The sequence below is a fragment of the Falco naumanni genome, chromosome 4 (genome assembly GCF_017639655.2).
Source record: "Falco naumanni isolate bFalNau1 chromosome 4, bFalNau1.pat, whole genome shotgun sequence".
In the NCBI taxonomy this organism is placed as follows: domain Eukaryota; kingdom Metazoa; phylum Chordata; class Aves; order Falconiformes; family Falconidae; genus Falco; species Falco naumanni.
Genome location: NC_054057.1, coordinates 87280032 through 87300966, shown reverse-complemented (window position 1 = coordinate 87300966; position 20935 = coordinate 87280032). Strand labels below are relative to the sequence as shown.

The 20935-nt window shown below is 56.4% G+C and overlaps 1 protein-coding gene across 1 annotated transcript in view; it reads right to left on the bottom strand.

Annotated features, from left to right (window-relative positions):
- Positions 1–554: 554 nt before the first annotated feature.
- Positions 555–20935, bottom strand: part of LOC121085988 (delphilin-like) — a 46747-nt gene continuing 26366 nt past the window's right edge. The window contains 17 exon segments of the mRNA XM_040589054.1: positions 555–3669; positions 4098–4262; positions 4693–4811; positions 6233–6362; positions 6922–7008; positions 9007–9162; positions 9697–9893; positions 10653–10730; positions 12071–12158; positions 13767–13901; positions 13903–14022; positions 14024–14182; positions 14413–14732; positions 15109–15226; positions 15700–15797; positions 18263–18364; positions 20294–20448. Of these exon segments, the coding sequence (XP_040444988.1) occupies positions 3598–3669; positions 4098–4262; positions 4693–4811; positions 6233–6362; positions 6922–7008; positions 9007–9162; positions 9697–9893; positions 10653–10730; positions 12071–12158; positions 13767–13901; positions 13903–14022; positions 14024–14182; positions 14413–14732; positions 15109–15226; positions 15700–15797; positions 18263–18364; positions 20294–20448 (2299 nt within the window). The 3' untranslated portion in view covers positions 555–3597.

The window sequence follows — 20935 nt, the reverse complement described above, 5'->3', positions numbered from 1 at the left end:
TTTGATCTGCTAGAATGTGGAAAACCCACTTTTCCCTAAACTGTGTTAGAACAAGGAGGATCCAAAAGGCCTTCAAATTCAGCGTCCAGGTGCCTTGTGCAAGCTCCCAGTCTGGGCCACTTCTCCCTGACTTCCAGCCCTTCCAGTCTGAAGCTGAGACCTCTGTTTGTCTTTGTCATCTTTCATGGCACCTGGAAAATAATTACAGATCGTGACACTTCATTGCCAAGTACTCAGCGGGAGGGTTCATAGGTGGTGCCACTTTGCCTCGGAGACACCAGCCTGGCACTGCTTCACCCCAGCCAGCCCATCAGCTGGAGCTGGGGTCATGGCTTCACCGTGGCTTTACTAAAGCTGCTCATTTCCTCTTTGAGGTCTTTTTTTCCCCATTTCTTGCAGGAAAGACTGAAAATCCTTAGATAATCTGAGGTTTGGAATGTAACCTGGGATTTTCAGGGTCACCGTTTCCCTGCCTCTGTCAGAGGATGAAGTGGCACCCCATGGAGCAGCAGCCACGCCACGGCCACTGTTCCCCGCGCTGACCCCGTGCTGCTGCCTGAGTTATTATTTCCTTTCCAAGGACACTTTCCTGGGAAGACGATCCCATGATCAAGGCTGACGCAGGCATTCTGTTAAGGCTGGGCCGTGCAAGGCTGGAAGGAGAGCGCCCAGCCAAGTGCACTGATTCAGGGGGAAAAGTTATCTCGTCTTTGCAGTTATCAGGAAAGAGCAAAGAAAGTGTGTGCAGCGACCGATGGCGGCTGGCGTACAGAACAGACTGCGAAGGAGGCTCTGGGACATCGTTTCTTGGGAGGCTTACAGGTGCAGCCCGGCCTGCGTTGGAACTTGCAGGAGGAGGTTTGACAGCCGTGCTGGGCAGCTTGGGATCCCCGGGGCTGCAGGAAAGCCAGGCTTGATCAGCCAGGAGGGCGAAGGAAACATCAGGAGGGGTTTGAGTGCTTTAAACGCATGTGCCCAGCAAGGGACTTCTACCTGCAACGTTTTTATTAACTGTTCAGAGCTGTTTCACAGTTGCTGGCGCCGTGGCCTCCAGGGAGGACCCAGTGATTGAGCAGGCTGCTGTAAACAAGCTAAACTACAACCAGGAAATCTGATATGAAGCTGGTCCCTATCTATCTGCTGTTAGTGTAAAGGGAGATAAATTGCTCTGGGGACATAAACTCAACCTCAGCCAAGAATTCCTTTTCAGAGGGAAACAATTCACTGGCTCACACGCTCACAAAATGTTTTCTTCTGAAGGCTGCAGAAAAAATCCATACTATTTTAAGAATTTGCTGCTCATATTCATCACACTAGCCTGCACGATGGCACGCAAGCAGGTCTTTTCACAGTTAGGTTGTTATTTACCCTGAACCAGCCCAAACTCAGCGAGGTCAGATCCTGCATCTCTCTCCTGTATGTGGAAGGGGCCAATGTTAAGAAGTGCAGCCAGAGAGATGCAGGATGCACAGCTCCTCATACCTTCACCTGCAGCGGCCGTACAGAGCAATTGTTGACAGAACGCAGAGGTACCTGCAGTCAGGAGGCAGAAGGCAGTAGCTTTATTTTAGGAATAGCACATAGGCATTGGGTAGAGACTGAATTGCGAATATACATAGTCCCATTATCAAATAATATAATCATATGTCAGAAGTCCTGGTTCTTTGAAAATATTCACATAAAAATACCAAAGGGATTGGAGTTCCTAACTATTTTGGAAAGTTACAACATGTAGCAAAATCTATGTACAGCGTTTTCACATTTGTAACGACAGTTTCAAAAGAAACTCCAGTAGTTTAAATATTGAATATGTCTTTAGAAAAGAAAGAAAAAAAAAAATATTCACGGAATGCAGTGTGCAACATCCAAACAGGAAAGCGGAGCCGAGCGAGCGTTGCCCTGTCGGTGCCGCTGGGGCAGAGACAGGCTGGGCTGGACCTCTGGGAACCGCGCAAGAAACTACCTGGCACTTAAAGCTGTATAATCTGAGAACACTTGTGAAAATATACTTCACTTTCTACAGCAGGGTTTAAAAAAATACCAAAACCCAAATATTTGATGGTCATAAGGTCTCCCAGAAATAATGCACCAGTTGGTGATTCTGTACTTGAGCAGAGGCTGCAGTACGAGCTCTTGCTCTGGCAACACACGGGAGGAAGGGTACCTACGCTACGGCTTGCTGGAGCGCTTCCACGGGGCAGGGCATTGGGTTTGAAAGGCAACAGATGCATTTTGCACAGAGTAATGCCTCACAAGGTTAACGCACTGTAGGTTCGCTGCCGTAAAGCTCTCGGGGCACCGTGTCGCCCGGAGGCACATGCACTGCCCACGGGATGCTGCTAGCCCTTCATCCCAGGGGACGTCTCAGAGGGAATTCAGTCACCTAAGCAACAATCAGACATTGGTGAAAGATGGACGTGCACACTTCTAGAGTTCCCTGGGTATATTCAGCATGAGCGACTGGTCAAACAGTAAAGGGACTCTCAGGACTCCAGGGCAGGGGGGTTGTGTCTCGCTGGTCCCTGCTGTGCCTCGGAGGCAGTGCTCAGGGCTGCAGGGGACTCCCCCTCATTTTGAGGCTACCAGGGGGTTCTGGACTTTCCAAGCACCAAAACGCTCAGGGATTTAGGTCTCCTGGTGAGTTCAAACAAGCCTAGTGTTGATGATGTTAAACTCTCAGGAAGATTTCAAGACCTGTCAGTCCTCACCACACCTTGAAGCAAAGCTGACGGCCAGGAAGGACTCCGGGCTTTCCTTGCTCTCCAGGACAGCTGGGTAGAACCAGACCGGATCCATATTTGGGACCACAGAGTCATGCCAAATGGGTTCTGCAAGGTCATATTGCTTTCCATCGCCACTGGCCAGCAATGGCAGGGGATTAAAGCCCCTGGGCCACCTCCAGCCGTCTCCGCTCCACTGTTACTGTCTGTTAAGGTGGAGCTCCAGTCCTGCGGTGCCCTGCTCAAGGGCAGAAGGGCTTGGAGAGGGACTGGAGAGGGGCTCAGCAGCATTGCTCCTCAGGGTCCTGGGGGAGCAGGTGCTGGTGGCGTTCCTCTTCCTTGTCCCCCCTCACTCCCTTCCCTGCCTGACCTGCTCTGGCTCCCCAGCGAGGCTGTGGCTGGGCTTTAACCCCGGCCCCGAGGCTGGTGGGGATGAGCGGTGCCTGCCTGCGGAAAGCTGTGTCCTGCCAGGGCAGCCCCCTTGCGCAGCCACGCTCGGGAACTGGCCGTGGGGATGTGGAGAAGGTCTCCAGCAGCTGCTGGTGCCAGTTATACGTGTTCTGGAAATGTGAGAGAGGGGGGTTTTACCCAGATGTGTCTGAAATCCTTGCCTCAGTGACACGCTGGAAATGGAGGGTGCCAATAAGCTGCTGTCCAGACCCGCGTGGTGTTTACGTTCGCGTCCCCGTGCCTCACCCTTGCATCCATCCACTGTCACCTGTGATGCCTTGTCAGTGTCCAGACTTCCCTGACCCCTCGGTCCGTGGTTCTGCTTGGTGGTAGCAGGTGACAGCAGCATATTTACAACCAAACTCAACAGGAGAAAATCGCACTTTGTTGGCAATAAATTGTTGCATCTCACATTGCTGCAGGCCTGTCACCAGGCAAGGGGGGAGGTCATCCTGGGGCTGCGCTGGCTCTCGCCCACCTGCACATCACTGAGCGCCCGCTGCAGGGAGAGAGCAAAGGGCAGGAGCTGAGCATCAGGCAAGGGCAGCTGGTGTGGACAGGGAGGATGTTTCGGTGGTACTGGCCGCTACGGGCTTAATTCTCCCCTGGCTTCGCACTGCGCAAGTCTGTCCGTGCATCTGCTCTGTCCCTGTGGGGCTCTGTCCCTGCCTTCGTTACCCCAGAACGTTGGACTGTGACAGCTTCTGCTGTGCTCTGCATGGGGCTGGTCTTGGGCCACCAACCCTTAGCTCAGCCTCCTGCGCCAGCACGCCAACTTGTACGGGAGAAAACCCGCACTTTGCAGCGGCTCAGGTACCCGCGCTCACAGAAAGCTCCTTGTTCCCACAGCTCACGTGCAAGCAGAACGCTGCACCGACACCTCACAGCAGACCCCTTTGCTGGCTGGCTTTGAAAAGTGCAACTCACCTCAAACTTACTCATGAATTCCGCAAAAATGCCGAAGAAAGCTTCGGAAGTTGTCATTTTCGAGTCTTCCCCAAAGAAGGACAACACTTTACCGAATTCTTCCATGGCCTTGTGCTGAAGATCGTCCAGGGATCGCATGGCAGGCTGGGCGCTCTCCAGGAAGGACTGTGGGAAACGGCTTAAGGAACAACAGCCGTACCGCGGCTCTGGTCTGGATCGGAATCACTTCTGCTCACCAAATGGCCGGGTTCTGCCTCAGGCCTAAGCAAGGACCTGCTGCAAATGCAGGCAGAGCCCACGTGTGAAGGAACGTGCTGGCACGCCCAGCTGTCACCAACCACTCCTACCTGGCAGGGAGGATGCCCCGGCCAGCCTCCTGGCCTGGTGGCACCAGGCTTCTGCCATGCAGAGGTGTGTGAGCCCGTGGGCACCACGAAAGGTGTTTCCCACACCAGCCAGGAGGGAGCGGAGGGTGCGGGTTCCCACCACGCTCTCACCAAGTGCTGGGATGGTGCTTCCTTACCAGCCACACACAGCCGCGGTGCTTACCAAGGAGGCACAAAGACAACAAAATGGTCCTTTTACAGAAGGATACAGTCATCACAATTGCAAATCTATCCTCTGCGGTAGCTGGCATGCTGTGACAGGCCATCTGTATGTCGCTGACAGTGGTGTGCAGGTCCTTTAGGTCAGCCGTCAGCGTTCTCTGATTCACTATGTGAGAAGAGTCAACAGTGTTAGGAGACAGGTCTGGCTGGCTTCCTGCGGCAAAGCAAGGGCAACGAGCGTGGGCCATCGGCCAGCGTGGGTCAGGCTGTCTGTCTACATGGCTCTGCACAACCTGTCCGCATTGCCCAGGGCATGGTGGGCAATCGGACCTTCTGCTGGGCTCCAGCAGGGTGCCAGCAGCCATTGCTGATGCTCTGGCCAAGAGGTGCCAAGAACCTCCAAAGGAGACTGGAACATGTCAATGCAAGGACCGCACAGGACTCAGCGGCACGAGGGCAGTGACGGATACACAGGTACTTGACTCAGGAGGGGGACAGAGGGAGCATACAGGACGGTAGGACAAGGGGTGATAGCCCGGCTGCCCTCCGTGGTATCTCATCACAGCACCAGCAGTCAGGAGTGACAGAAGTTCAGGCTCCCTGCTGCCTCGGGCGGCCGAGCCTTAGCTCTTCTGCAGGCAAGGGAGAAGGTGAATGGCAGCATGGCAGGAGGGCTTGGGTCACCTGCTGCGGCCATGTCACCCCGTGGCCTGTACGAGAGCGATGCTGGACAGCCCTGGATGGCACATGGTCTGCAACTGGGAATAAAGTGGCCAGAGTCCGGGCAGCCTTCAATGACAAAAGTGTTGTTTAACACGCCAGATACAAAATCCAGCTAGGAAAGCTACAGGTACAGACCTTCAAGTAGAAATTTACATCTCCAGGCCTGAATTTTCTTGTTTATTTACCCACTGTAGCACTAATTCCCAAGGGAATTACTCACAAACAACGGGATGGTGTGCAAGGCAAACACAGCCTGCCTGCAGGCAGCCAGCCTGCTGTGACACCACCAACGCAAGCGGATGGGTGATAACCCCAGCATCTACGTGACCTTTCTTTATCACAGCCAGCGAAGCTGTACGATCCCCAGGCAGTGTGACATACCTGCGACTGGACTGTGAACTCATAAGATGAAGGGTGCTGTACATTGTGTGCCACACGCGACTGAGAGCAGCAATAATGCTGGCAGGCACGCCAGGGAAGCTGCACACCGGGGGTGGAAGGAGGCAGGGGCTGGGGGGAGCACACCAGCTCCTGGCACTTCCCTCTTCTGTGCCACACTCGCACTTACAAGATACCTCTGAACTTGGGAACGACTTTTTCAAGTCAGAAGGAAGGTTCAGGTCAGGGGAAAGAGCCTTGTCTAGGCACTCCCATGTGCAGCAGCATGCGATGGATGGGACCTCCCCCATCACTAAGTTCGTCCCTTCCTAACCCTGTCCTCCCACTCAGGACCATTCCTCACTTGTTTTGGCCGCCATCCTGCTCACGGAAGCACTGTGCAGCTCATGACCAATTCCAGACCCATACAAAACCAAGAGACAGTGCAAGGAGACACAGAACTTGCAGATGCTTTTGCTCCTTTACCTTTGGCAGCGAGCGGCACTGTAGGAAGATCCTTGGCAAAGCCCAGGAGCTCTGGGAAATGTTGGCTGAGTGATTTGGCAAGAATGTGCAGGAAGGTGGATTTCCCATCAACAGTCTTGGTTGTGTTCAGCTGTGGCAAAGCAAAACAAGTAAGGAGATTCCTATGCAGAGGAGAGTGGGTTTTGCCAAGCAGTTGGTGTGTCGGTCACCAAATGCACAGGGGCTCCTCTGCGCGGCTCCGCTCACCTGGTGTTCACGTGCACGGCGACTGCCAGCCACGCTATGTGGATTAATGTTTAAATAGGACATTTAACGTTTACAAGCACGTTACGCCCAGATTAGTGGTGTCGAGATGCTAAGCAATGCCTCCCTTCTGCAGGGCAGGGCTGTCACTCCGTCCTCCACCCCTCAGGAGTCCCACAGCAACCCACGGGGGATAAAGAACTTGGTTTCTCTCACCCACAGCCAGAATGCCGTGGGCTCTGGCCAGCCGTGCACCTGAGCACAGGTCTTGGGCCCCAGCACGGTGAAGCACCAGCCCACCGTTAAGGCCTCTCTGAAGCCACCCCTGTGCATCAATGCAGCCCTCTCGGCGAGCCACTGCACCCAGGAGCCTTGTGCAAGGACAGGGCACTGGGAGCTCCCAGCACTGGCGCCTCCTGCACAGCAACAAGGATGCTTCACCTTACCTCGGTCAGGAAGTTGATTTTAAAGCCTGTTGTTTTGCTGGTCTTGGGCTGCCCATTGTTCAGATAGTTTCCCATCGCCAGCACAAACTGCAAAGAGAAACCCCAGTGAATGACTGGCCGGTGACCTCCAGCACTTCTGTCAGCCCATCTCTCATCTCTCTTTGTCCCCGCGTTTGGGTCACAGCGACCCACCAACGATGTGGTAGGAGCAGAGGTAAAAAGCCCCCCTCTGCCTACAGGACGGTGGGAAAGCACCCTTTTCTGTGTCGCTTCTGCTAAGGGGCTCCGTACATGTCCTCACAGAACATCGTTACTAAAACCTTACCCGTTCATTCAGTGGGCTAGATTAGGCAGGTGAACACATGTTAAAGGCAGAATTTCTGCTGGTTCTGTGCACAGTTCACCCTGTCACCCACACAGGGCAGCCACAGCACACTGGGAGGAGGAGGGCAGCCAATAAACCCATCAGAAGGGCACAGCCAAGGGCCAGGGCCATGTGTCCAGAGGCACAGGCTGTTTTCTTCTCCATGCTGCTCCTGTATGAAGCCTCCACTGACCCTCACCACCAAAGCCCGTTTCAGCTACAGGAACTGGTCCTCATCCACCACCTTTCCTGCATCTCCAGCAGGGGCTAGAAAACACACCTCCTTTGCCATCTGCAGACCCAAACTTCCCAAGCCCTTAGAAGAGATCTCCTTTGGATGCTTTCCCATGCGGTTTGCGTGGCTGGTGCCCAGGAGTCCCCTTCCCTCTCCTGCAGCTGTCCAGAAGGTCCAACACTGCCCGGAGAGCCGCAGGGAGCCCACGGCCAGGGGCTGGCCAGGAGCACGGCTCCCACCGGCTTGGTTCCCTCGCCACTTCCAGACCGACGATGCAGGTGTCCAAGCTTTGTTAATGTTTAAGAGTGGATTTTCTCTTGTGTTACAGGCTCAGGCTTTAGGTGCGCACAATTTTGGTTTTGTCTTTTTATTTCTTGGTTGTTTTTCTTTGCAGGACCAGGGCTAAGTCTCGAGGGGGATCTCCTGCCTGCAGGACAAGGATTCTTCTGCTGACGGGCAAGCACCTAAGCTCTCCTCTTCCCAAAGCCTTTTGTAGCTATTATCTGCAGATCTTTAAGGGGATAACTTAAAGGGAAAGTAGTGAGCCAGCAGAGCCAGCTTTCCCCTCCAGAATGCCCTGACTCCTTGTGCTGTGGCTCTGCAGCCTTGGAGGCACAGCAGGACCCCAGCCTGGGCTCACCCAAGTCCTGACATCCCTCCTGGGTGCCTGGCAAGGAGCGGGGGCCTCAGGACCATCTGGATTTGAGACTGGGACTCTCTAAATTTCTGTTCACCACCTGCTAATGTGCAACCAGCCACGGCCCCCCAAGAACTTAATGAGGTGTTGGGGGGTTACTGGCTTGGAGCCACTAAGGAGGCTCATCTCTCATCTGGAAATGCCTTTTGTCACATTGCAACCTCATTTATCTCACCTGCTTTTTTTAAACACAAACCCGAATTAATTAACATTAATTTGCAGCAGCTTCATCTTGTAGGGTCAAGGAGCAGCTGCAGCAGAATTCCTTCTCTCCTGCAAGTGCAGTGCCTCTCTGCTAGGCACAGCCTGTCCCCAGGACCCCAAAAGCACCTCCTCAGAGGGACAAGCAGTGTGCAGACCCCTGCCTGCACTGCAGCAGGGCTGGCACAAGCCCATGGCCTGCAGTGTGGCCACACACAGAGTGACTGTTTGGACAAACCTCACATCCTTCAGCCCCACTGCACCCACAGGACAACCTCAGTGGGCTCTTGCTGTGCTACTGCCTGGCATGGTTCTGGCTTCTGCAGCCCTGCCACGTGCTGCGGGTGGGTGAGTGGCCACCTGCCATCCACCCTCCTGCATCCTCCTGAGGCCAGCATCCCCAGCAGCCAATACAAGCGGGAGCTGCCAGAGGATGGAGGCTGGTGGACCTGGAGGGGCCCAGGGCACAGCCGTGGGGCTGGAGCTGTGCTCTGGCTGCCTGCAAGCTGCCTGCCGGCTGCCTGCGGGCTCTTCTGTGGACGCTGGGGGCCCCCGGTGGCTGTTACCAGAAGGAAGGACTGTTCTGACCTCCAAGATCTTAGCCAGCTTCTTGCTGCTTTTCAGCTCTAGGGAGGCCTTGCAGATGCACTCGTAGCTAGCTTTGATCTCCTCTGTCTTCTCCTGCAGAGTGGTCTTAAAATGTAGGCTGCGCAGACGGATCTTGTACTCTGGTACTGACAACATCTGAGAACAAAAGAAGGAGAAAACTGCTACTATTGCCATTAGCCATAACCCCTCCTATACGATGTTTTTCCTGGCAAATCTCTCTAGATGAAAGCGGTGTACACTTGGCTGGTGCAGGTGACACCGTGGAGCAGCTGGGACGGCTGCTGTAGCTCGCAGAGCATGGCCAGTTTGCTGCCACAGGACGGGGGTGCTCCGTGCCGATACCCACGAGTGACTTTGTCAACAGAAAGTAAGTCAGAGCTGGGCAGTCACCCTGACTGCGGGCTAAACATCAGTGGTATGCTTCAGCTGTAAACCAGCCGCCGTGGGAGCTGCCAGACACCTCAGGCATCAGCCCGAGCATCACTCCCTGGCGGTCCCTGCGACCAGTGCGCCCAGCTCCTCCCAGCCCACTGCATGCATGAGCAGACCAGCATCCTGCCGACTGCTTCCTCTCTGCTCTGTGTCCTCCTCCCCTCCAGCTCACAGTGGGACATCCCAGGGCCATCGCAGACCCCCTCACTGCGGGAGCGCACCCCTGCCCACAGGTACCTGCAGCACAAACTGGTCGGGCTCGCTCAGTTTGCCGGGGTTCTCCTTGTAGCTCTGGAAGCGCTGGACTTCCTCCCCATCCGGGGCGTACAGCAAGAGCTGCTTGATGTGGGAAGGCTCCAGACGGTCTGACTCCATCGTCATGAGAATCTGGCGCAGCTCAATGTGCGAGAGCTTGAGGTGGGCTATCAGGATGGCTGTGGGGAAGGGAGGCACATCACTTGGGTGGGCAGGAGGACCAGACCCCAGCAGGGCTGGCTGTGCCAGGGACAGACTGCCCAGCAGGCAAAGCTCAATCTCTCCACGGTGTAAGAGTGGTGTGGGCTTCTCCATGTGCCCATGATGGCACAGGGTTAGCCCTGGGGGGGAGAGGAAGGGCTTTCTGCCCCGCAAGGCCCTGCAGAGGCTGCATGAGGACCCAAGGAGTCACTCTGGTCCTGCACCCCCCGCCAGGGTGTTGCATCATGAGCATGTACATCACGAACGCATCAGGCTGGGCTGCACTGGAAACCACCCCCAGCGCCTCCTCCTCTCCCACATCCCCATGGACAGGAGACCAGGGTCCTGCAGGGTCCCAACGAGCCCTCCCACCCTCCTTCCTACCAGAAACAAGCCCTGGGGAAGCAGCACTGACCTCACCTTGGCAGGCAGCCCCACACACACCCTCGCTGCCCCGCGGCCATGCAAGCTCTGCCCCTCTCCCTCCCCAGGCTGATGAGCCACATCCCATCTCCATCACTTCTGGTGAAGCCTTGTGTGCCCCCTGCCCGGGGCTGAGCCCAGCCTGGAGGGGCTCTGGGCTGCAGGAACAGCCGAGAGCAGCAGAGCTGTGCTGGGCTGCGCCCAGGGGATTGTGCTCATGTAGCCTCCTTGCTGTTACCTTTCCAGTTCTCTACATCCCCGGTCCCATCTCGGGGCCCGTTTTTGGGGGTACGTTCACTGTGATGTTTACTTACATGTGTTGTAGGCCTTTTTGTGGGACAAAATTTCAACCACGTCTTTCTTTTTAAAGTTTTCAGGCATGAGAGTTGGCTCTGGAAGAGAAACTGAAAGATTTAATCATGGGTAAGGACAGGCTCAGCCGGCTCCAGCAGGAAAAAAACTGTCCTGAAAACAGTGAAACCATGAATGAAAGAGAGGAGAACTGATGCTTTGCACACAGCAATGGCTCCGGGAATCCTTGAATTCTGTGATTCAAAGATCTCCTCAATGGAGGACTCAGTTGGAGCTGAAAAAGGTAAAACGAGAGGTGAAACACACAGAAAATCCCAGACTGCCCAGAAACATCCCCAAAAAGATAGCCCCTGATGGGAATCCCATTTTATCCCGCTTCCATCTGTATCTGCCTGCTCCAGTTTAGCTCTGCCCATGCTGCCATCGTGCACCGTGTCCCTTGCAGGAAAGCTCAGCCATCCCACTGGTGTTTTGCTTTTCCCAGTGTACATGAGGCAGCTGTGCTGCCCCACACCACCGTCAGGCAGGCTGTGGGGGGCAGGAGCTGACCCTGTGCCCCCAGTGCCTCCCGCTGCGTGGGGCAGCCACCCTGGCCACCGCCGCTCGGCCACCCCAAGCCTGGACCGGCTCTTTGGGTTTGCAGCACCCAGAAACCCCGGTGGGTGGGCAATCCATGTTGGTGGGTCTGCAGGAGACCCCAGTTCAGGAGTGACAGGGCAGGCTGCACGGGCAGGTGGCTACGAACCCCATACATAGGTCTTGGGGGGAACTGTCACATGTGTAAAAATAAAAATGTTGCTTGTCATGCTCTCTATGGACAGAGAAATGTTTTCACGGCTTTTTCAGGGCTGAGTTCTCAAAGCAACAGAGCTGCAATTTGCTTCCTAATTTGCAGCTGTTAGTGCCCCGCTGCACCGTGTGGTGTCCGTGCATGCCAGCGGCCCAGCTGACTGTACCGCACGGACCGTAACAAGCAGAGGCTGCGCACAGATCGTCAGCACATGTGCTGCAGGTTTGAGCTTCTGCTGTGATTGCAAACCAGGTCCCTGGTGGCACTGGAGAGCGGTGCTGGCACAGCGGTGCTCCCGAGGCATGGCATGGCCAGGCAGTGCTATGAGAGCCGGGAAGCAGCACTGGATGCGATGGGGAGCGAAACCTTCCAGCTGAGTTTCACTGCCCCGATGGACTGAAATGTGGACAGAAAACAATGGCAGCGAAGAAAATTAAGGGAGACGGTGAAACAATCTCCATCTTAATGATCTGCTGTGCCACCAGCCACAAAATCCTGAGCATGAACAAATTCTGTGCCACAGGTGATGCTAGGACCAGGCATTGCCTTGCTGCCCACTGAGCCCCAGTTCCTCCCAGCGCCCCAGTCTCTGGCCAGTACCAGGACCTATTCTGGGGCTCAGGCACTTACTTGTAGGCTTCTGCGTCCCAAAGTGGAGCTCCAGGTCAAGGTATTTGACCATATCACTCAGCTTGTCATAATCTGAGTCTTCTCCGAGCTGCAGGAGGAGGAAGAGTCAGAATCATTGAATCATAGAATTGCTTAGGTTGGAAAAGACCTTTAAGATCAGGTTGGAAACGACCTTTAAGATCAAGTCCAGTGGTTGACCCTGCACTGCCAAGGCCACCACTAACCATATCCCTAAGCGCCACATCTACTTGTTTTTCAAATGTTTCCAGGGACAGTGACTCCACCACCTCCCTGGGCAGCCTGTTCCAGGGATGCACAACCCTTTCGGGGAAGAAATTTTTCCTAATACCTCATCTCAACCTCCCCTGGCACCGCTTGAGGCCATTCCTTCTTGTCCTGTCACTTGTGATCTGGGAGAAGCATACTGGCATAGGGGACAGCCCGACACTGCCCGCCTGTGCCAAGCCACCTCCCCTCTGCCCCACGCTCTGTGTCCCCAGAAGAAACCAGGACAAGCTGATGGCACTGCCCTGTAACTGGAGACTCAGCCATCATAAACCCTGTGCAGAAACCAGAGCCTGGTGAATCATTCACCTCTGTGGAGCAGCTCCTACACAAGTCACTGAGCCCACCTTGTAGGACCCGTTCTCATTTCAGAAGGAAGGAAGAAACGCGGAGGTGAAGCCCCATCAGCCCTTCCTCGCACCCTGCAGCGGTGGCACTGCCCCGCGGGCTCATTTAGCTTCTAACACGGCTGGAACCCTACGGAGCACTACTGCTCTTCACGTGCTACTTGGGCACGACTGCTTCACTGAAGGACAAAGTGGGAATTCCAGAAAATTTGGGAATTTTTGGCATACAAAAAGAAATCACTGGGAAGAAGCACCTTGTTCTCCAGAGTGCTGGGGAGGGGGACCTGCAGGGTTTCAAGTGCGTGCTACAAGGTGGGTTCCTGTGGGACTGGCAGATGATCCCACAGCTCCACTCTAGCTGCTCAGAGCATGAAGAATACGGCACGTCTGACAGCATCCACCATCATGAGACACAGAGGCTGGAAATTAAATTCCAGGGAGGCCAGCTTCTCCCCGCAGGGACTCATCCACCTCCAGAGTTCTACATCACTTCAGGCCCATGACGCCAAAGGATTATCACATCTGGTCTCACTCCTCGCCTCTGCTTTCCCCTTCTGGTGCCCCCCACCTCAGTGCTCTCCCCATCGCTCTGCTTTCAACCATCCTCATGGTTTCCCATGGATAAAACCTCCCACACCTGCAGAACACACCTGAAGGCAGCTCCTCACTGCCCAACGCCCAGAGAGCAGGGAAGCAGGTCCTAGGGGGATGGATATTTTCATCCCTAGGATGCTGGAGTCAAAAACCAGCATTTCAGGTGCTTTCCAGAGCTTCTGCTCATGCCGGCAGTTTTAGTCCAAGTAATTAAAAGGATGAAAGGAAATATGAGACTTTCTGTAACATGCTATCTTATCTTCAGAGTTCATTCCCTTGGCCAAGGTATTGAATGCGTGGCCCAAGGAGAGGTTGGGACATCATGCTGTGGGGAGGGGACACTCCCCATTGCTCTGGGCAGGGAGGAGGGCAGTGCCCACGGATGCTCCCACCAATGTCCCCAGCCTCGGTACTAGCAACCGCTCCCCAGCACGCAGCTCGGCCCCTCGCCCCCCGCCCCTGGGCCGTACCTGCCCCCAGATGGTCCCTTCCGAGTTCTCCACCTGCTCCCACCGCAGCCTCTTGACGCTCATGTGGTTGGACTCACTCCTGCGGTGCAGCAGCCCCCGGTGCAGGGGGGGTGCGCAGGGCACTGGGGGGGGGCGGTGGTGGGGGTGGTGGCGGCGGGATGGGGTGCAGGTGGCTGACAAGGGATTTGGGGGCAGGTGACGTGCTGGCCTTCATGGCCTCTGCCTTGGTGGAGATGGTCTTGGGGTCGTGGAACTGCAGGGGGGGGGGGTGGAGGAGGGGGGCTGAGCGGCGGAGGGGGGATGTGGTCCGAGAGCGTGGAGTAGGTCAGGGAGCTGCCCTCATCACTGCTGCTGATGTACTCGCTGCTGCTGACGTCGTTGGTGACGTAGCTGCCCTGGTCATCGTGGAAACTCATCTGGGTGAGGGTGAGAGGAGAGGCTGAAGGTGGCACCTCATCCTCCATCCCCCCGCCCTCGGGGGTGTCCTGCCCCCAGGCTGTGCAGCCTTCGCCCCCTCCACCACCCGCAGAGCCCCAGGACGTGTCCCCAGAGTCCCCGCACCCATCCCGGCACGGGGCAGGCTGCACGAGGGATGGCTCCACGGCCAGGGCAGACCGTGCACCCTGCCACCCTGCGCCACGCTCACCTCCTCGTAGTCATTCTCAGGGGTGAGGAAATCATCCACGATGGTGACCCGGTGTCCCAGCTGCTCACTGAGGGCATCCAGGAATCGGTCAGTGTCGCGGCTGCGCGGGGGCCTGGAGAAGGTGAAGAGCTTCTTCCGTCGTGACAGAGGGCTGAGCGAGTAGTCCCGGTGCTTGGGGGACGGGGCTGGGCTGCTGTCAAGGCTGACATAGGGGTTGGACTCGGTGCTGCTCGGGGAGGCCACGCTGCTGTGCAGGCGGTAGTAGCACTGCTGGGAGGCCAGAGCATCGCTCGGCCACGAGATCCCCAACTTGCGAGCACCTGCGGGACACAATGCTGCCGAGGGGGTCCTGCCACAGCACTCCCCACAGCCCCCCACCCCTGGGCTGCGATGAGCCTCAGCACCGCACTGAATGTGACATAACTGTGCAGCCTGCGGGAGGAGGGATCCCCCCGGCAGTGCCCTGTGCCGCACAGCAGTGCGCTGGGGTCCTGCGGGACTTGCCCCCCCATGCACTCCATTGCCCTCCTGCAGATGCAGTTTCGCAGGAGCCAGCGCTGGGCCCACATGTGGCACCGTCACTGCTTTGTTATAAAATGACGTCAAGAGAAAAATGTCTTCTCCTCCACCTGCCTGGCCCCCACCAAAACCCCCACCAAGACCCCCTCTCACACGTGGGGGGCAGCCGGACGTTACCTGCAGCGTGTGCCAGCTCTGGGGCAGGAGGCGATGCTCTGTGCAGGGCAGCGTTGCCCATCTTGCCAGCAAAGCTGCCGATCAGGCGGTTTTCTAATTCTGCGTAGACAGCTGACATCTGAAAAAAAAGGGCAAAGAGCTGCTGTTGATGCCTGAATTGAGAGGGGGCTTGGGGAGCCCCCAGAGACCTGCGATGTCCTGGAGCCAGGACAGCCACCGCAGACCCCCCAGGCCCCAGTCTCTTCCCCCCTGAAGGAGTGCTTCACCCCAACCCAAGCCCATTCTGCCTTTGCTGAAGCTCCCCAAGAGCCTCCTGCTCGCAAGGCTGCAGGAAGATGCTGACAGACAACAGCCTTATCAAAGCTGTCTAACTGCTCAGGGAAGTGATCTCCTAGACCAGCTCTGAGGTAGGGACGTTGTCAGCCACCAGCAGGTATTTCCATGCTGACACATCCTTCCCCCATTCCTTTTTTCCTGCTTTCCCACGTTAACATGAAAGCAGTCTAACTCTCATCGCTCCCTGCAAACGCGGTCCCGCACACATTGGCAAAGCGCTAACCAGCACATCCCCCCATTCCCAAGAGGCCGCACCATTTTGGGGTTGGGTGTCTCCGGGAGGGATGTGCCATCGCCAGCCTGTCGCTCTCCAGGGATCAGGCGAACCGGGACCTCCACGGTGTCACTCTGGCCTGGCAGGGAAGGAAGAGACAAACCAGTCAGAAGCCCCCCCCTTCCGCCTGTGACCCCAGGGCTCCCGACGGTCCTGACCCATCAAGGTCCCCCCTGTGTCCTGCTGGGACCCAGAGCCGCCCTCCCTGCCTGGGCATGCAGCGAAGCACCAGGAGCACCTGGGGCTGGGGGTCCCGAGGGACCAAAGCAGGGCAGGCGATGGCCCCACGCATGGGCTGCCTGTGCAACAGGGAACGTCCCGCTGCGGGCTTCCCCAGGCGGCAGCAGGAGTCACCCAGCACCAAAGCATGATGCACGCTGGAAAACAAGCACAGCCGAGAAAACTCCTCCTGTGCCTTGCCCTTTACCCCACCGTGTTCAGTTTCTCTACAAAATGAAGATATTATTTGTCTCTCAGTCTACACAACTGGTAGATCTGGAAGCTGCCTGCAAATCCTCAGCGCCAGGGCAGCGCGTGGTTAGAGTGCTCCTCACTTGCTGCACGCGGTGGGACAGTGCCGAGCAAGATGCCATCACAGCAGTTCAGGGGAAGGGACATGACCCAGGGCACACGCTGGAGTCTGCACTACGTCGAGAAGCCTCCAGATACCGAGACGCTGCAGTGCCATGGGTGTTTCTTTTTTCTTGGTTTCTTTTCCTTCAGCCTCCCTGGTAGGTGCTGGGCACCAGGACAGTCAGGGTCACTGCACATGGCAGTCAAGGTCACAGTTTCCAAAATCTGGTCCTTTTGGTCGCAGATATCTGGGCAGTGCCAGCCGCCCCAGCAGCATCCCCTGAGACAGGGCTCTGCAGGGGACATGAGGAGGGAGGGAGAGAGGTCTGGACCCCTGCGAAGGCACAAGGGAGCTCACTTGCAGCAACGTTGATTAGACCAGCTCCAAAGGAAACTCCATTTTTCCAGTTACATCCATGGAGACTTCTGTTCAGAGGTTAACGGCTGCAGCAGCATAAGCTCTCAGAGGCACGTCCAGAGCCCTGATTCATCTCCAAGGGCGTGCGAAGGGCTGCCGGGGGGAAGCGGTCTGCAATCCCTGCCTTTCCCAAACTGCTGGACGGCAGGTCAAATGGACTCACAATATTTCCACCTAGTCAGGGCTGGGCTGAGTACTGGGGCGGGCAGGCAGAGCTTTGGAGAGCCCAGCAGAGCAGCTCTGCTCACCCCAGCACCAACCCAGAGCCGTGTGCTCAGTGCCCAGCATTTTACAGGGACCAAGAGCAGCCCAGGACAGACGCAGCTGGCTGTTATGAGAAAGGGCTCTGGAGTGGGGCTTTCATCGGGAACAGGAGGTGAAGCCCCCCACCCTGCATCACTTCCCTCTCCAGGACTGAGGAATGTCATCTGCTTTTCATAAATAAATAGTTTGTGCAGGGAGGTGCAGTAGGAGCACCCATGGCAGGATGCACCACAGAGCCTGCGCAGGGGTAAGGGCAGCACGACAGGTCGCTGGCTGCTCTTTCCCCAGGGCAGCTGAGGACAAGGCTGCTTCCCACAGCTGGCAAGCATCTGCCGGGCGAGCAGCCTCCCTCAGCACACACAGCTGTCAGCCACTCTCTGTGCTGTAATCACAACCAGAAACGCTCCTCAGAGGCAGGTTAAGAGGATGTTCCCTGGGGAAATGTCTTGGAGTTGGCTGCTCCGGCAGCAGCCCTCCCAGATAGCTGAGGAGCACTGTGCTCCTGGTGAGGTGCTGGGAGGAAGGCGTGCAGCCGGCGGCCGGTGGAGCCTGGCTGGATGCAGTGGGGAGCTCGTGGTGGGGAGGTCGCGGTCAGAAGCCGTAAGCAGAGGTCGAGTGCCCTTCACAATCAGCTAAGAGTGATGGGGAACAGGCAGGATGCCTTGTCCCCCCATCTGGGAGAGGAAGGCAAAGACCCGAAGGACTGAAAACACAACCAGCCACCTGGGGTGCATGTGGGCGAGAGGGTCAGAGACCCGGGGGCTGTGCAAGGCCCTGCAGCAATACCAGGAGGATGGGATTGTCAAAGGAATGGGGAGATATGGGGCTTCTCTCTGAAGGGAGTGAGGGTTTGTGCCATGAATGAAGCTCATCAAGAGTCTCACAATGGCACTTAACCATGATCTTCCTCACATGGATTTCACAAATGCTGTCTTCCCTGTGAATTTGATGATGTCCAAGAAAGTTCACCCCAGAAACTGTGCACCCCAGAAGGGAGGGCTCAGACCAGCAGGATCAGTTCACATCTGAGCAATGGAAGGGATTGGAAACAACGTTCAGCCTCAGCCCGAGCGGCCTCTTGCAGAACTGCTATTTCAGCTGTTTCTGAAAACATGGGATTTCCAATCAAAGCCTCTGTGCTGACCTCCATCTTTTCCCGCTGTGCACGCTTAGGAATAGCTCTGGATTTTGGCTTGGGGCAGAGCAGAAGTACACTACAGGCACAACCACCAGGACCCAGCTCCCTTCCCACTGCAGAGGGGACCCCCACACAGCCCCCAGTCACCCACCTGCTGCCCCCCCTTCCTCGGGGCGGGGGGTTCGAAGGCTTCCCCGGCACAAGGAGGCCCCTCGGATGGAGCTGCGGTAGCGGTCCTCTGCTTCTGGCTCAGCTGCAGCAGAAAACACCCTTCATAAGGCATGGCTGCTGTGTGCCAGACCCCACAGCTCCCCTATTCCTCCTTGCCATGACACAGGGCTCCCCCAGACCCACTGGCCTCATGGCTGCTCTCTGAGCTCTGCACTTGACCGTGACGCCGTGCCCAGCTTGCCTGGCACTGCAGCTGCCTGTCCCCCAGCTAGCCGCTCACACCATCCCTCCTGTCCCCGGGAAGCAGAGCAGGTTACAGATGCTCCTGCCAGCGCAGGGCAGGGGGGTGGATGCCCAGAGATGGGACATGCATTTGCTTTTTCCAGCAGGACTGGCATCCACCAGCTTATGGTGCACATGGAACTCCAGCCCTGAGCTGGTGGAGAGGGAGCCAGCTAACTGTCCTGCCCTCAAGGGACAAGATGGGAGTGGGGGCCCACACTGAAACGCTGCCTGGAAGAACGACTGGTCTGTGTGCAGTTTTGTGCGATGGCTCAGAGAGGCTCAGACTTACAGCAGGATGGAGATACTGGAGCATCAGTCTCCGTGGTATCCACAGACCAATGCTCAGACAGCCTGATACACGCAAACATCAGAGATCGCCACCGAGTTTGGAGGAAGCCCAGGTGAAGGACTAATCCAAATTCAGACATCTCTGGCCAAAGGACATACATATGATGCACCAGAACAACCAGCACTTCACATGGTCAGAGTTGCCCCTGTCACCTGAGAAGCTGAAAGGAGTCAGGGACCAGCCTGCGAACCAGGGACAACCCTCCGAAACAGCCTGGTCCTGGGAGATTTACTCCCGTGCTTTCCTCCTCTCCAGTGGCTGGGGATACCTGCTTTGGATTCCTGAAATGCAGCTGCAAACTGCAAATAACTCGGCTTCCCTTTGAGATCTTCTGAAGTTTATAAACTAATTTTAGGTTCTAAGTTCACGGGAATATACAACAGGTTAGGTAGTTTGGGCCATGATTCTGCACACACAAAAGCAACGGGAACTGAGTGCAAATTAGGTGAGCAAATACCCAACACGTTTCCATGCACAGTGGGAGTATTTGCACCAGGACTTGGAGCCATTTCTCCCTGCGAGGGGAAAGGCTGTGCTAAAAATAACCGTGTTCCTCCAAGAGCCTCTCTTCAAGCAACACTTCTTTTTACCTACGATCAGTCTGAAATAAACACACCAGCATAATGTAAATAGCTTAGAATAGAAGAATTTGAAAGCAACTAAGAAGCCCAAATCCAAAGATTAAGACATTCCACTCCAAATTTGCCCTCACTTTTCTGCTGTCTGACTGCAGAGCCCACCACCCACAGCAAACCACAGCTGGTTTTCGTGTTGCCACAGAACCAGGAGATGGAGAGAGGGACCAGGGAGGAGGAGACTCGCCAGCTGCCTTCCAAGTCCTTCTGGGCAGAGCAGTGCTCCCGGGCAGGCACGCCGCCAGCCGAGCTGCGCTCGCCCCCTCTCTAACCATGGATGCTTGCATACATCTGACTGCTGGGGACATCCCGAGGGACATCACCGTCATTGCTTATTTTGCTTCTCTGATCTGAATGCTGCCCCTAAACCAGTAATTTCCTTTCAGGAATTCCTAACCTCTAACAACCTGAGCAGCTTCCAAAAGCCTTTGCTCTCAGAGACAACCTCTCTGGTGCCATCTCTCCACTCGGTGCAGTTTCATTCCAAAACTACACGGCTCCGTGCTGCAGAACAGGTAACTCCCACCTGACATTTACAGATCAGCCTCATCACCAACAGGAGCTGGAAACCCCTCCGTGCTGCTCTACATCCCACGCGGCTGCCAGCTCTGTGCGAGCAGGAGCCAGGCAGGGCAGAGCCACCAGCCGGCTGCTCACTCGCCACCCCAGCCTGCTCCCAGCACGACAGGGACCTGGGGGGACACGGCATGTCTGTGCCGGAGCACAGGGGCTTTCCTCTCACCTGCTAAGGACTTGTAACCAAGAAACCTGGCAATCTTTTGTTGGCAGTGCTCCTGCTCCTCATACGTCAGCAGCTGGTAGATAAACTGCCAAATGACTTGCTTGGCCGGTGTGTCCAGCACCGGGTACACATCCACAATGAGAGTGTCAATATTCCTGCAAAATTGGAAAGAGAGGGCTGGGCAGTGAGCGCATCCCTACGGCACAGCCCCACCATGCCGCTTCCCTGGGCTCCAGTGCTTCCCAGCCTGCTCCGCCTGGGTCTGGGCTGCTGGGCTTGCCTGAGGGGCACAAACTGGTCATTTCAGAGCAGAGGACCAATCCCTTTGGGAACTGGGATTGTGCAGCTGGAGCTAACAGGGAGAGCAAATCCCAGGAACCGGCAGCACCTGACAGCCAGGTATAAAACCTGGTCTGTGAGTCAGCCAGGGTGTGTGTGGAGGAGGCTCTGCAGAGGGCTCTGGGCAGGCTGGGCTGAGGGCAGCTGGGTGAGGGTCACCAGGGCTCGCTGCCGGGTCCTGCACACGGGTCACACCAGCCCCACGCAGCGCAACAGGCTGGGGGCAGCGCGGCTGGGGAGCTGCCTGGGGGGAAGGGCCTGGGGGGGCTGGCTGACGGCCGGCTGGGCATGGGCCGGCAGTGT